Genomic DNA, 12,091 nt, shown 5'->3' with positions numbered 1-12,091 from the left:
GGCCCCTTTCCATGGAAGCCACGACCTTAAGCAAGCGATAAGCCTTTGACTTGGTGAACGTACAAAAATAGACTTCAAGCTAATCACATTATACCAATTATTATAATTGGGTAAATTCGTGGATGCTCATTTTTCCATTAAAATTCCTCGAGGTAGGTACTTATTTGTATTTATATTCCCTACGTTACGGAAAACGTGTGTATAGTTGTAATATTGGGAAAAAAAAAAAAAAGTGTACAATATTGGAAAAGAAAATAAAAATGTGTACACTCGGGCATAGTAAATCATTTAGTATTATGACGTAATATAACGCCTTCTTGATGAGAACGACAGCGCGTTTACAGTAGACTGGTAGATTCTTGAAGGCGCATTTTTCCAAGCTTCGTCGCCGAAGAAACTCGGAAAAGTTGCTGGCTCAGAACTCGGGTGATTCTTCTCCCAAAATTCTCATTTATTTTGAGTGTAGTGTTCGATTTGAGTAAATTTTGACGAATTTAACTTAACATTTGGACGGAAGTATCAATTTCGTCGAAATGGTGTCGAATTTGTTGAGTTCTTGACCGATTCGAGCGCGTTGTTTGCTTTCCACTTAATGAAATTGGCGAGAAAATCTGGTTGCATGTCTGTAAAATTTCCACGAAATTGGATGAGCTTTGGCGTTTTTGTGACTTTTCTGCTTTTCTGTTTGATAGTGTAGAATTATCCATTCTGGTCAAAGTTTAGGGATTAATTTAGTGTATTGAGCTTTAGTTAATCCAAAAAGATCAAATTCAGAACGTTCTTAATCTAATAAGCTTATGGATGCTGTTAGATACTCTATTCTTTATCTATTTTTGGCAAAAATTAGGTTTCATTACTATCAAGGATAAATTCATGGTGTACACTTGTAGTTTTGCACATTTGATTGAGAATAATCATATGATTAATCTTAGGGCATCTTGCGGTTCCTATGCATGGACTCCTTCCTTGCATGGCATATTTAGCAAAACATATTTAGGGCAAATTTCGTTGATCATTAGAATTTAACCTTTACTGTAACAATCCGCAGCTGCATGTAGGTTTAAATTCACTGCCGTGTCCTTGTTTCTCTTAAATTAATATCGCAATCATTGTATTTGGAAAAAATGAACTGCTAGTTGTTAGATTTAGTTGAAAGGCTTTTCGATGTTATTTCCCTCTTCCGCGTTAGTTGTAAAACCTCTTTAAATACTTGTCTCTGAGAACTTATAGTGTATAATACTATAGTCGAAGGAGCTTTGTGTATGTTGTGATTCAGTCTCTTCACTTAGTTACAATTTAGGTACAGTCTCTCTACTATCCTCGCAGATTTGATTTGAAAATATGTTATAGCTTAGCTACAATTCACGCACAGCTTTTCGATCTTCCTCAGCATTGTTTTGAAGTCGTTTTTCAATTTTATGTTGTGTTTAATTAGAGCATGAGTTCATATTATTGAGTTTTCTGGTGTGCTTATAACACAGGTCTGATTTTATGAAGGGTTTACTTAAATTGCTTCCCCTTTTGGATGAACTAAGACAGAGCAAGCTCTGGCTTTCTATTTTTAAAAGGGTTTTTGTCTTGGATTTACTTAATTTGCTTTTGATATTTCTGATATTTTATCGGAAAAGGATAGGCTCATGCTGTTAGTTTCTCTGTTTTATTTGCTTTAAATGTTTTCTCTCTAGCCATTACAATCATACAAATATCTTTACTAGTTTTTCTAGCCCATCCAAGCCCTTCCCAACTGGTACTCAAATTTTCAAGTATATATCTGCCTTTTATAAAATCTAGTCTGAGTCTGAGAAATGATTTTCAAAAGGATAGTAACGAGTCTAAGAGCCAGTAGCTCAGCCGATATTTATATGACACGTCGAGAAGAACAATTGGTCTCTTATTTATTATAAACGATTTATTCCCTTTTTTAGGAAGAAGTTTGATCATTGATGCTATTTCCATTAATCCCTTCCCCTAAGGATCTTTGCTCAATGAATTCATTGTATATCAGATTGTCTCAATTAAATTAGTTGTTATATAGTCAATGTTTTGTTTGTAGAACTCAATTAGAAGGAGCTGTCTATGCAGCATCAAAAGAGCCTTGACTAGACAGCTTATTGACATTTAATAATTAAATTAAAAGTCAAAGTACAGTTATATTTTAATTTTTAATTTAATTATTTGTAATGTCCCCACTTTGAAATAAAATTAAAATATTAAAAATTAAATTAAAATATAAAAGAATATAATTAAATATAACCAAAATTTAATTAAGTTAATGAATGGTCAAAAGACATAAAATGAAAAGTTGTGACTCCTTTAAATATGAGATATATCATTTGAGGGGGGATAGTTTGGGGAATCAGAAGTACAGATCTGATTTAAATAAGAAGTGCAGATCTGATTGTGAAAGGTTGTGTCCCTATCAAAGGGCAGAAATAATGAAGAGTTGCACTCTTTCAAAAGGGTGTTAATGGTGAAAGGTTGTGTCTCTTGCCAAAGGGCATACATGATGAAGAGGTGTGACCTCTCCCTCACATTGAGAGATATAAAGGAAAAATAATGAAGAGTTGCACTCTTTCAAAAGGGTGTTAATGGTGAAAGGTTGTGTCTCTTGCCAAAGGGCATACATGATGAAGAGGTGTGACCTCTCCCTCACATTGGGAAATATGAAGGAAAGGGATCAAAAACATCCAAGGACATCACAATCGATCAGATCAGAACTGTTATTAAGTTACAGGCAGTAACATCCTTCTTATTGGTGGTATGCATGGGGATGTGCTTAACATGTATGCTTAACATATGAAGTCTGATAATGTTCTTATGCAGAATTTAATAGTAATATTAATATAGACTGCAATATGTATGACAGTCATACTTAATTTCATATGCATTTATAATACATGAAAGATTATTATATTATTGACCTAGTTTTAAGTCATCTACTAAGTCCTATGAGGGGATAGGTTGGTGTGTGTAGGGAAAGACGAGTAAACCCATCACAAGTGATGGTAAGCCCAAGATGGGTAGGGACGTAGTCCTGGGCCTTGAGGCAGCCTCTTTGTAGTTAGTGTCAGCGCCCTATGACAGTAAATCCCCATCCCTCATTAGGATTAGGAGAGAAGCAAAGATAGGACTTAATAAAATGAATGTTGAATGTGTTATGAATACTAATTCGTGTAATAATTTAAGAAATATCAATTAAAGCATAATAATGTATAGTAACGTGTGTTAATTCATTGGGAAACAAGCAGCCTCCTAATAGGGAACATTCCATTATTAAATGCAAATAAACTATTTTATCAAGGCCCTTTTGATGCCTGCATAGCCAATTCCCAATTAGAAGACCATTACCACCTAGAGATTTCCCATTTCAAAAGATGATTCTTTCCAATTCCCCCCTAGAAAATCCTCTCTCACAATCTCCATAGCAACTTTCTTACTAAGCTTCCTAGGATAGCACAGAGAAATTCACTTCATAACTATAATTATTGTCATGTTTTGAAGAGAAGATACTTTTATTGAAGCTACTACAGGCTTCTTTCATGTCTTTTATTTCTTATTGAGGGTCCCATTGGTTTGGATATGAGAATACCGAAAAAAAAAATTGTTCCCTTATTCCTCCTTTAAGCCAATTCATCTTAGCTCTAATCTTCAGTGTACCATTGGAACACAGCCCCTTGTTTTTTAGGCATTTCCTGAAATGGGGACGCCTTAAGGATGTGGTGATGGGGACAGAACATCCATCCCCCCTGCCGTACTGGAAATTAAAAAAAAAAGGGATTTCCCAAGGATGCCCGTGTACAAGGAGGTGTGCCCTAGAAACGTTCCGCATTTAGGGAGTGCGAAGTCATCCTGGGGATATCCCGATGTCCCCCACAGACATTTTATTCTTAGTCATTAAAAAATCTTAGATGACAGTTTGTCTGAGAAAGGGAACAGGTGGAGAACACAGAAGAATCTGGACCAGCTTATGCTATAGGTGGGGCAATTGACATCATTTGTAAAACGGAAACTTGATATCAAATCGAAGTATTGAAGCTAAGCCATAGACAGCAGGTGAAGATTATTAAATTTAAACGGTATTTGATTTATATCCTTGCATGGAAACTCTTAGCCTATAGGTTTATCTTATGGTTCCAACATCTGTTTTGATTCTTTCTAGACGCTTGGAAATGTTGTAATGAAACAAAGTTATATCAAAAATTTCTGCTTCTCCTTTCTAAGGTATTGCTGATTCTCTGTAGATGCTTGGAAATGTTGTAAGGAAACATGGTTGTATCAAAATTTTCTGCTTTCCTTCCTTTTAAGGTATTGCTATATATTTAAGTAGATAGGTTGAAATGAAAGCACGAGTACAGATTTGTTAAATAAATAGGCCTATGACAAATGTCATTTGTTGTACACGATTCTATCCTATTTTGAATTCGGCAATTGTTTATCCAAGCTATGGAAAGACCTTGTCAAGGAAAAAACATTGATATAGTTATATGAAATACCTGTGATAATTTATAAAAAAAAATGTAATGTAGAAAGAATGGATTAATAGTTGTTAATTAGTCTTTAGGTGAGCATCAAACACTAAGAACTGAAATTGCTTGCAACTTCATTATTCTTGATGATTTTATGAGATTTCATTGGAAGGCAAGATGAAATTATTGTGATGCAATATAAATATTAAATTTATTTATATTATAATAGGTTCTATGGTTAGTATTTTTATACACATCATAATAATTTACACATTCATGATAAGTATCATAAATTAGTAATAAAACAGTTATATATATATATATATCGCCACCCCTTCGCTGTCCCCAAAAATTTGGAAAACTTTTGTCATCCATAAAATCTGCCCCCTCAGCCCCCCAATCCTCTTGTCCGAGAAACTCAAGAGAAACATTGCTAATCTTAGCTCCCTAAGATTTGTAGCTTTGCAGACATTGCGGATTAATAGATTATAGATTCATAATAATACATTTCCTCATTTTTGTTTTCTATGGTAATACATTTCTCATTAAAAGATGGGATTCCCTTAACTATGGGCCTATTAATATTCTTTAGGATTTATGGGCTGTCATTTCTTTGATAGCCATGATAGCCATCCTTCTTAATTAGAAAACAAGCATTAAGACCTCCCAAAAATTTCATTTCACACTGACTTTGATAATTATCCAATTGAAAACACAAAATGTCTTGAATGCACACATTAGGAAAGAGTAGACCTTCCACTTGCAACGCATTACCCAGAGGCTTGAGGGCCTGGGGGATAAAAGCCTACATCTGAGAGGGGATATTTTTCAATTCTAACCACCTGGGGGCAAAATTAGCAAAAGCCTAAAACATTTCATGGGATGGAATCAGGGGTCCAAGAGGTAGCCCTAAAAGCAGATTATTCCCATATGGCCAAACTCTTCCCTTAAAACCCTCGAGTGCACATCATGATTTTTCAAGAAGATAATGAATAAACCTTTGTGTATCATTCTACAAAAGGAAACATGGATGCCCATTTTTTTCTTACACATTGGTGAATTTTTTTTGGAAGGGAGAAAACCACTATCCAAACAAACAAAGAAAACAGCAAAATATTATAAGGCTCTCTATCATCTTTCCTAACAGCTTCAACCATATCTGGGAAGAGAAGATACATTACTGTTTTCTCCTTCCCCAAATTATTTAGTGTTGAGGTTGTAGTTCCTTCCTGTGCCATCTTCACTGTTAATGTCAAAGGCAGTAATTTTTGGCACCACCACTGGTTCGTTGGCCTTGAGAGTCGCCTTGTAAGATTTCCTGTTGCTTTCGATGCAGTGTTTTATTATTTTCTTCCACTCCAGTTTTCCTGCCAACATTACCAGTTTTCTGTCTATCATTTATTGATTTCACCATTAAATTTATCAGTGGCTAAGCATGACACCTTGGGTATTAACCATGACCAACCTATCTTCCAACAGACAAAAAGGGTTGGGCAAAGGATGATGAGTGGTAAGCAATAACCACTAAACATCACCAAAAACGAAAAACATTCAAATTATCATGTACAACTATCAAGGACACCTATGATCCACCAATAAAGCTGAGGAAACCACATAAACAAAAAAAATTGAATTCAAATTGGGTTGATAAATTAAATAGCATGACCCCCACTAAACAGAGAATCAGAAAATCACACCAAATAGACAAACATGGCATATTGGAGATAGTAACAAATAGCCAAAAGAATAAACAAGATTTATGGACTATGCTTGTTAGAGTCAATCTCAGCAAATAGTGGAGCATTTAAGAACAACAATAGAGGATGAATTTTTCATCTTCCTCACTAGTTCTCAGAGCTTGCTTACTCCCTTATTGCATTTTGGAAATAAATGCAGTTTTTTTTTTTAAAAATGGTTTCTTCTCATGGCATGCCACCTCATGGTAAGAAAATAACCACATGGAAGGATATTTTTAGCTATAATTAGTTTACTGATGAGCCAAGCTATAAGACCGTAATGCTAATTTATATACCCAGTTGCCATTTTTCTAAGATTTTGTTTGCAATTTCTCTATGGTTTTAATTTTGAGATTTTTCGTAAGATCAATCATACTTTTGGAATGGATGTAGCAATAGTGAAATGGGGCAATATTTATGCTGTTGCATACAAGTGGAGCAATCAAAGGTTGCCTTGAAAGAGAAATTTGGACGTTATGAAGAAGTTCTTGAACCAGGGTGCCATTGCCTTCCATGGTTTTTGGGGAGTCAAATTGGAGGCTATCTTTCTTTGCGGGTACAAAAACTAGATGTTCGTTGTGAAACAAAGACCAAGGTATGCGGTTTTTTTAATTTTATTGTTACTTAGAGTTGGGATGCAATGTAGCTTAAAAGTAAAACAAGCATCCAACTCATATTTTTTGAATCTCTTTTTTAGAATTTGAAAGTATCCTACATTAAAATGACTCAGGATGCGATCACAACTATTTTGTTTCAAAATTTGGAAGTCATAGTGCATTCAATGAGTATGGAAGGCACTATCAAAGTGTATCTTTAAGTAGGTTTATATATGTTTTGTTCAATGTAACAAGATCATCATCTAAGATTTTTTTGTTATTTCAGGATAATGTATTCGTGACAGTGATTGCTTCTGTTCAATACCGTGCCCTCCTAGAGAAAGCAAGTGATGCATTCTATAAACTAAGCAATACAAGGGAACAAATCCAAGCTTATGTATTTGATGGTAAGAATTACACTTCCAAAAATATTACATTATAGAGGCAGCATATCAAATTGGACAACATAATCATTCAAACGATAAAGAAACATTCATTCACATACATTCTTTTGGAAAAATAGGGATTAAAAGCGCACATTCTGTTAGAGGAGAAAACATAAATAACCATACTTCTTTGTCAAAAAGGATTCATGGGGGAAAAAACTTTAAGTATATATAGAAGCTCTTGAGACAATGACAGAAAACAAAAAAGAATACATAAGCAATAGAAATACAGAAACATGCATTTAAGTAAAGAATGCATGCATATATGAAGTGCATGATAATTTAATTTATGACAATTTGACATAGGGCTATTAGTGTTACAAAATTCTTGGCAAATCCTCCTAGTCTAAGTCAAATCAGGCTCAAATAAGGCCTGCTGGCTAGTTTTATGAGTCTGGGCGCTAACTAAATGAGACATTATTATTTTTAAAACACACATATCATGTCTTTCTAAAATTGTCAAGTTTGTGCCAGGGTGGTCGGAGTTTGTGCTCGAGTCTGAGTTAAAAATCAGCCTACAGAACCAGTGTTGAGTCCATGTTTGGTAACATTGGGTTGTACTGATCCATGAGTCGAATTCAATCTGCTGTACCCAATTATCCAGCCTAGATGATAAGGTGATCTGTGAAGGGAGCACCTTGCAGTCATCCATAAGGACAAAATCTCACAAACAATAAATATTTCTTGAATTTTATAACTGCATCCCTCGCAATGTACTGACCAAAAGTACTGCCAATGCCTATAAATATCTCTTCATCCTTGACACATTCACCGAGACCAGAAACTTGTTGATGTTATCTTTCATCGCATCAAAGCCCAAAGTCCAATTTTTCAGACATAGACCATTCTGCCAAAGGAACCAATGACCTTCCAAAAGGATCCTTGCATGATCATCTGGGTTTTTTAAATGGAATCAAGATTATCTTCCATTTCTAAGTACCCACTTTTTAACAATATTAATGTTGGGATGATATCCACAAAATCTCCCAACCAACATGCTCCTAAGCCAAGCAATAGAATTTTCTTGGAGAGTTCATAATCATGATTTGTCAGATTTGGTGATTCAAACCCTCCTCCAAAACTCGGGGAGGAGTAGCAAAATGACATGGCAAGACCTTTGGAAGGTCATTAAAAAGAAGCTCCTCAGCCAGAGTGTTAGGTGAAACTTCCTTTTCAGCCTAAGCATCAGGCCCACATGTAGTAAAAGCAACATCAAACAACAGGCCAGCCACCAGGGCTTTGGCCCTCAGTGACACCACCCATAGCTATTATGCAGGAAATTGTGTCCTGCAAACACCAATCATTTGCAACCTAAGCTGCCTTAGCCATTGGAGCAAGGATAACCAACACCCTAGAAGTCCCAACAGGAGCGACAATAGGGATCAAAATAGCCGTCTCACTTGACACTGAAGGGATTGAGATGAGAGAAGCGTGCTTTAGAGTTCTCCCTAAGTTGCCGGGAATAGACCCAAAGAAAGCTGACTTCCCAGCAGATGCCTGCACCTGTTGCACAGACTGCTGTGCCTCCACCGACAACTACCAAAGGGATTCATCACTGTCGTCATTAGACCACTCGTCCTTGCCATTTGGTTCGTCCCTGCCATCATCATCATCTCCTTCATCCTGCTCCCAGTTCGCTCCTGCTTTCACTTTGTGCTAGGCTCAAAACCTCCTTCCTGCCTCTACTGCCACTCCCTTTCCTAGTCGCCATCCAAAATAGAAACTCTATTTGGATGTTTGTCTTCTCAAACTCTCATATCATGTACTTGCTTCAAAAAAGATGTCCGTCTAAATAGCTTTCTTTTTGATTTCACATTTTATGTAACTTTTTTCCATGGGCATGGTTGTATGTTTATCTTGCTTGTAGAGTTTACAAAATGTGTTTATCCCTGGAGATCATACCAGGATATGATAATAACATAATTATGGCCATCCATTCTACTAATTTGAGATTGTTTGCAATTCCATGTGTATACCATTGAAATAGAATTGTTATCCTTTGGATTACATTCATTTGCTGTTTCTTTTTCTGATTTTCTAACCAGACAGAATAGAGTGTGATATTATGATTAATAAAGGATAAACTGTTTTAATTGAATATAGTTATTGTTGCATCTGTTTGCTTTCTTCGATTGCAAAAGATTAGAGATCTGGAGACATGAATCATAAATATCAAATGAAAGAGAATTAAGCTTTTAAAATTTGGTTGACCTATATGACTTTGGCTTTATCTCCATGTCATCTGGGCCCTACTTTGGTGCATTATGTCTCTTCGTTGTAAATTCTTTTATGCATCTTATGTCTTGCTATTATGTATTGCTGTTTGAACTGTTTTTACTTTGCATGTGCAGTCATTAGATCAAGTGTCCCAAAGATGAACCTCGATGATGTTTTTGAGCAAAAGAATGAGGTGGCTAAAGCTGTTGAAGAAGAACTTGAAAAGGTTGTGATTAATTACATTAGATTGCTAATATCTCTTTTACAATTTCATAAAGTAAATCCACTGCAGAATACTTTAATATTCATTGGACCAAGCACCTCCTTATTCTAATTTCTAAACCTGCTGTAGAATATTTTAATATTCATTTGGTGATGCACCTCTTTATTATTAGTATTTTTTGTGATCATTTTATTGATTGTATGGTTTTTAATTTCTTTTGTTAAAAAGTCTGAATGTTTAGCTTGTATCTATAATTGATTACAGGCTATGACAACCTATGGATATGAGATTGTGCAAACGCTTATTGTGGATATAGAACCTGACGAAACTGTGAAGAGAGCAATGAATGAAATAAATGCAGGTAGGAATCCTTCTTCAAGTGGTCTTTCGTATACATTGGTACATCATCAAAGTAACTTAGGGTTACCTGAGCATAATTAACTGCTTTCTGAAGATTTGTTTTTGTCCGAGCTATCCCTCTTTCATTAATTTTTGAAGAGCTTGGTGCCACGTAGTAATATTCATTGAATAAAATTTTTGTTACCTCATTGGTATTCTTGTTTTGGTTTTATAAATTACATGTTCTAAAAGATGACCTTTTTTCCAGATCATTGTTCTGATTTTGTGTTTGGATTATTAACTATTGTATTTTAACTTTAAGTTATTGTTCAATTGAATTTTGATCATCAGCTGTAAGAATGAGAGTAGCAACAAGAGACAAAGCTGAGGCAGAGAAAATATTGCAAATCAAGCGAGCAGAAGCTGAAGCAGAATCAAAGTTCCTATCAGGACAGGGTATCGCCCGACAACGACAAGCAATTGTGGATGGTCTAAGGGATAGTGTTCTTGCTTTCTCTGTTAATGTCCCTGGGACAACTGCAAAAGATGTGATGGATATGGTGTTAGTGACACAGTATTTTGACACAATGAAAGAGATCGGAGCATCTTCAAAGTCTTCAGCAGTGTTCATACCACACGGACCTGGTGCAGTTCGCGATGTTGCTGAACAGATCAGGGATGGACTGCTACAGGCACAGGCACAGGGTCACTGAGCGTTGTGATACTATTGAACAGTGGTACTCCTGAGATATTATGTTATTTCAGCTAGAGATACATAAAGAAGACTGTAAGCTAGTTTTACTACATGGTTTTCATATTTTCTATGTTAATAAACATTTGATATTTGTTTTTATGTTATCTCTGATGTGCTGATAGACATGGAACATATATTCATGAAGTGTTGCTATGTGGATTAAGGCACATATGTCAGTGTTTGTAAAGTGTTTCTGCTTTGTAGGTGGTAGTGGTGTTTTTTTGTCATGTGCATTGGATGTAAGGTTCTGTTATGTACCTAGACATTTGATACTGTGGGGTGATGTAAATGTTGGCATATGGCATTGTGGGGGTGATGTAGACATTGACATGTGGTATACATCTCTTTAGCACTCCTTTATGTATTGAGGGATATATATATTAGGTGGATATCACACCCTATATGTGGTGAATATGGTTGTACCGGATTTTTTATAAGTATTGTATATTTTTGGCACCTCATGATGGCGATGTCATATGAAGTGACATTCTCTAAGAATAATTTATAATGTCGCCTTATCATAAGGATTTATTCTACTTTTGGATTTATTGGATATAAGGGCATTCTAGCAAACAATTATCTCCTAAATTATCTGATCTCTATTTTATTCAACATGATCTCTAATTTATTCAATATATTATTAGTTTTTTTTTTTTGTGTTGATGTAGGCATGTTAATGTTGGAGTTGATGGTGAATCTCATAGCTTCCATGAATTATTATTGTGTTATGCAACATTGAAATGAGGTTTGATCCAAAAAAGCACGATGACTTTCTATTGAATGATCTAACTAAATACAATTGATTTAACTTTATGTTTATAGTGTATAAATAAATATTTATAAAACCAAAAACAAACATTAGATGAAATCCTAGGTGATGATTATGTTAGATCATGATAAGTGTTGTCATCTTATGTTATAAGAAATCATGACCTATATATATATAAAACACTCCCAAGTGTAGCTTAAGTGTAAGAAAGTAAAAGGAATCGTATTAATGATTGATTAATTAATTAAGTGATTATCTATTTATTCCCACATCCCCCTTAAGAGAAACAAAAATCTAATGATGAACCCAATAATGGATATGCTTGCAAGACACAAATCTAATTATATGCTTGCCATACAAGAATCATAAATAGTTATGTTTGAAAGACAATGGATGTTCTATCCAAGGGGGTCATAGATGTGGCAATACTAATTTGATTGTAGAATTTGTAAGTATTTTAGGCTTCGTGGATTGAGCTTTCACCTTTTGGTCTTTGTTATGTCTGTGAAAAGTGAAAGGCTTAACCTCAAACCCAATTATCAATA

At 35.1% G+C, this 12,091-nt stretch overlaps 1 protein-coding gene across 4 annotated transcripts; it reads left to right on the top strand.

Moving 5' to 3' along the window:
• The first annotated feature begins 257 nt into the window (after nucleotides 1-257).
• Nucleotides 258-11,313, top strand: LOC131043027 (hypersensitive-induced reaction 1 protein). 4 transcript variants are annotated; one of them, XM_057976391.2, is made up of 6 exons: nucleotides 258-426; nucleotides 6,568-6,797; nucleotides 7,085-7,205; nucleotides 9,596-9,687; nucleotides 9,949-10,045; nucleotides 10,375-11,313. In XM_057976391.2, the coding sequence occupies exons 2-6, from the start codon at nucleotides 6,606-6,608 to the stop codon at nucleotides 10,734-10,736; spliced, it is 864 nt and encodes a 287-aa protein (XP_057832374.1). In that variant the 5' UTR covers nucleotides 258-426; nucleotides 6,568-6,605; the 3' UTR covers nucleotides 10,737-11,313. The 4 variants fall into 4 exon arrangements, with proteins under 4 accessions (XP_057832374.1, XP_057832371.1, XP_057832370.1 ...); XM_057976388.2 differs by having other exon boundaries at nucleotides 261-426; nucleotides 6,596-6,797; XM_057976387.2 differs by lacking the exon at nucleotides 258-426 and adding an exon at nucleotides 493-621 and having other exon boundaries at nucleotides 6,596-6,797.
• Nucleotides 11,314-12,091: the final 778 nt, after the last annotated feature.

The sequence above is a fragment of the Cryptomeria japonica genome, chromosome 6, assembly GCF_030272615.1.
Source record: "Cryptomeria japonica chromosome 6, Sugi_1.0, whole genome shotgun sequence".
Lineage (NCBI taxonomy): Eukaryota > Viridiplantae > Streptophyta > Pinopsida > Cupressales > Cupressaceae > Cryptomeria > Cryptomeria japonica.
This window is presented reverse-complemented; position numbering and strand designations above follow the sequence as displayed.

Excerpts from the sequence above, each read along its gene's own strand:
- LOC131043027 (XM_057976387.2), top strand. The coding sequence starts at position 593 with ATGAAATTGGCGAGAAAATCTGGTTGCAT. Across the intron at positions 7,206-9,595 it reads CCAAGCTTATGTATTTGATG|TCATTAGATCAAGTGTCCCA; the intron begins GTAAGAATTACA and ends TTGCATGTGCAG. Across the intron at positions 10,046-10,374 it reads AATGAATGAAATAAATGCAG|CTGTAAGAATGAGAGTAGCA; the intron begins GTAGGAATCCTT and ends TTTGATCATCAG.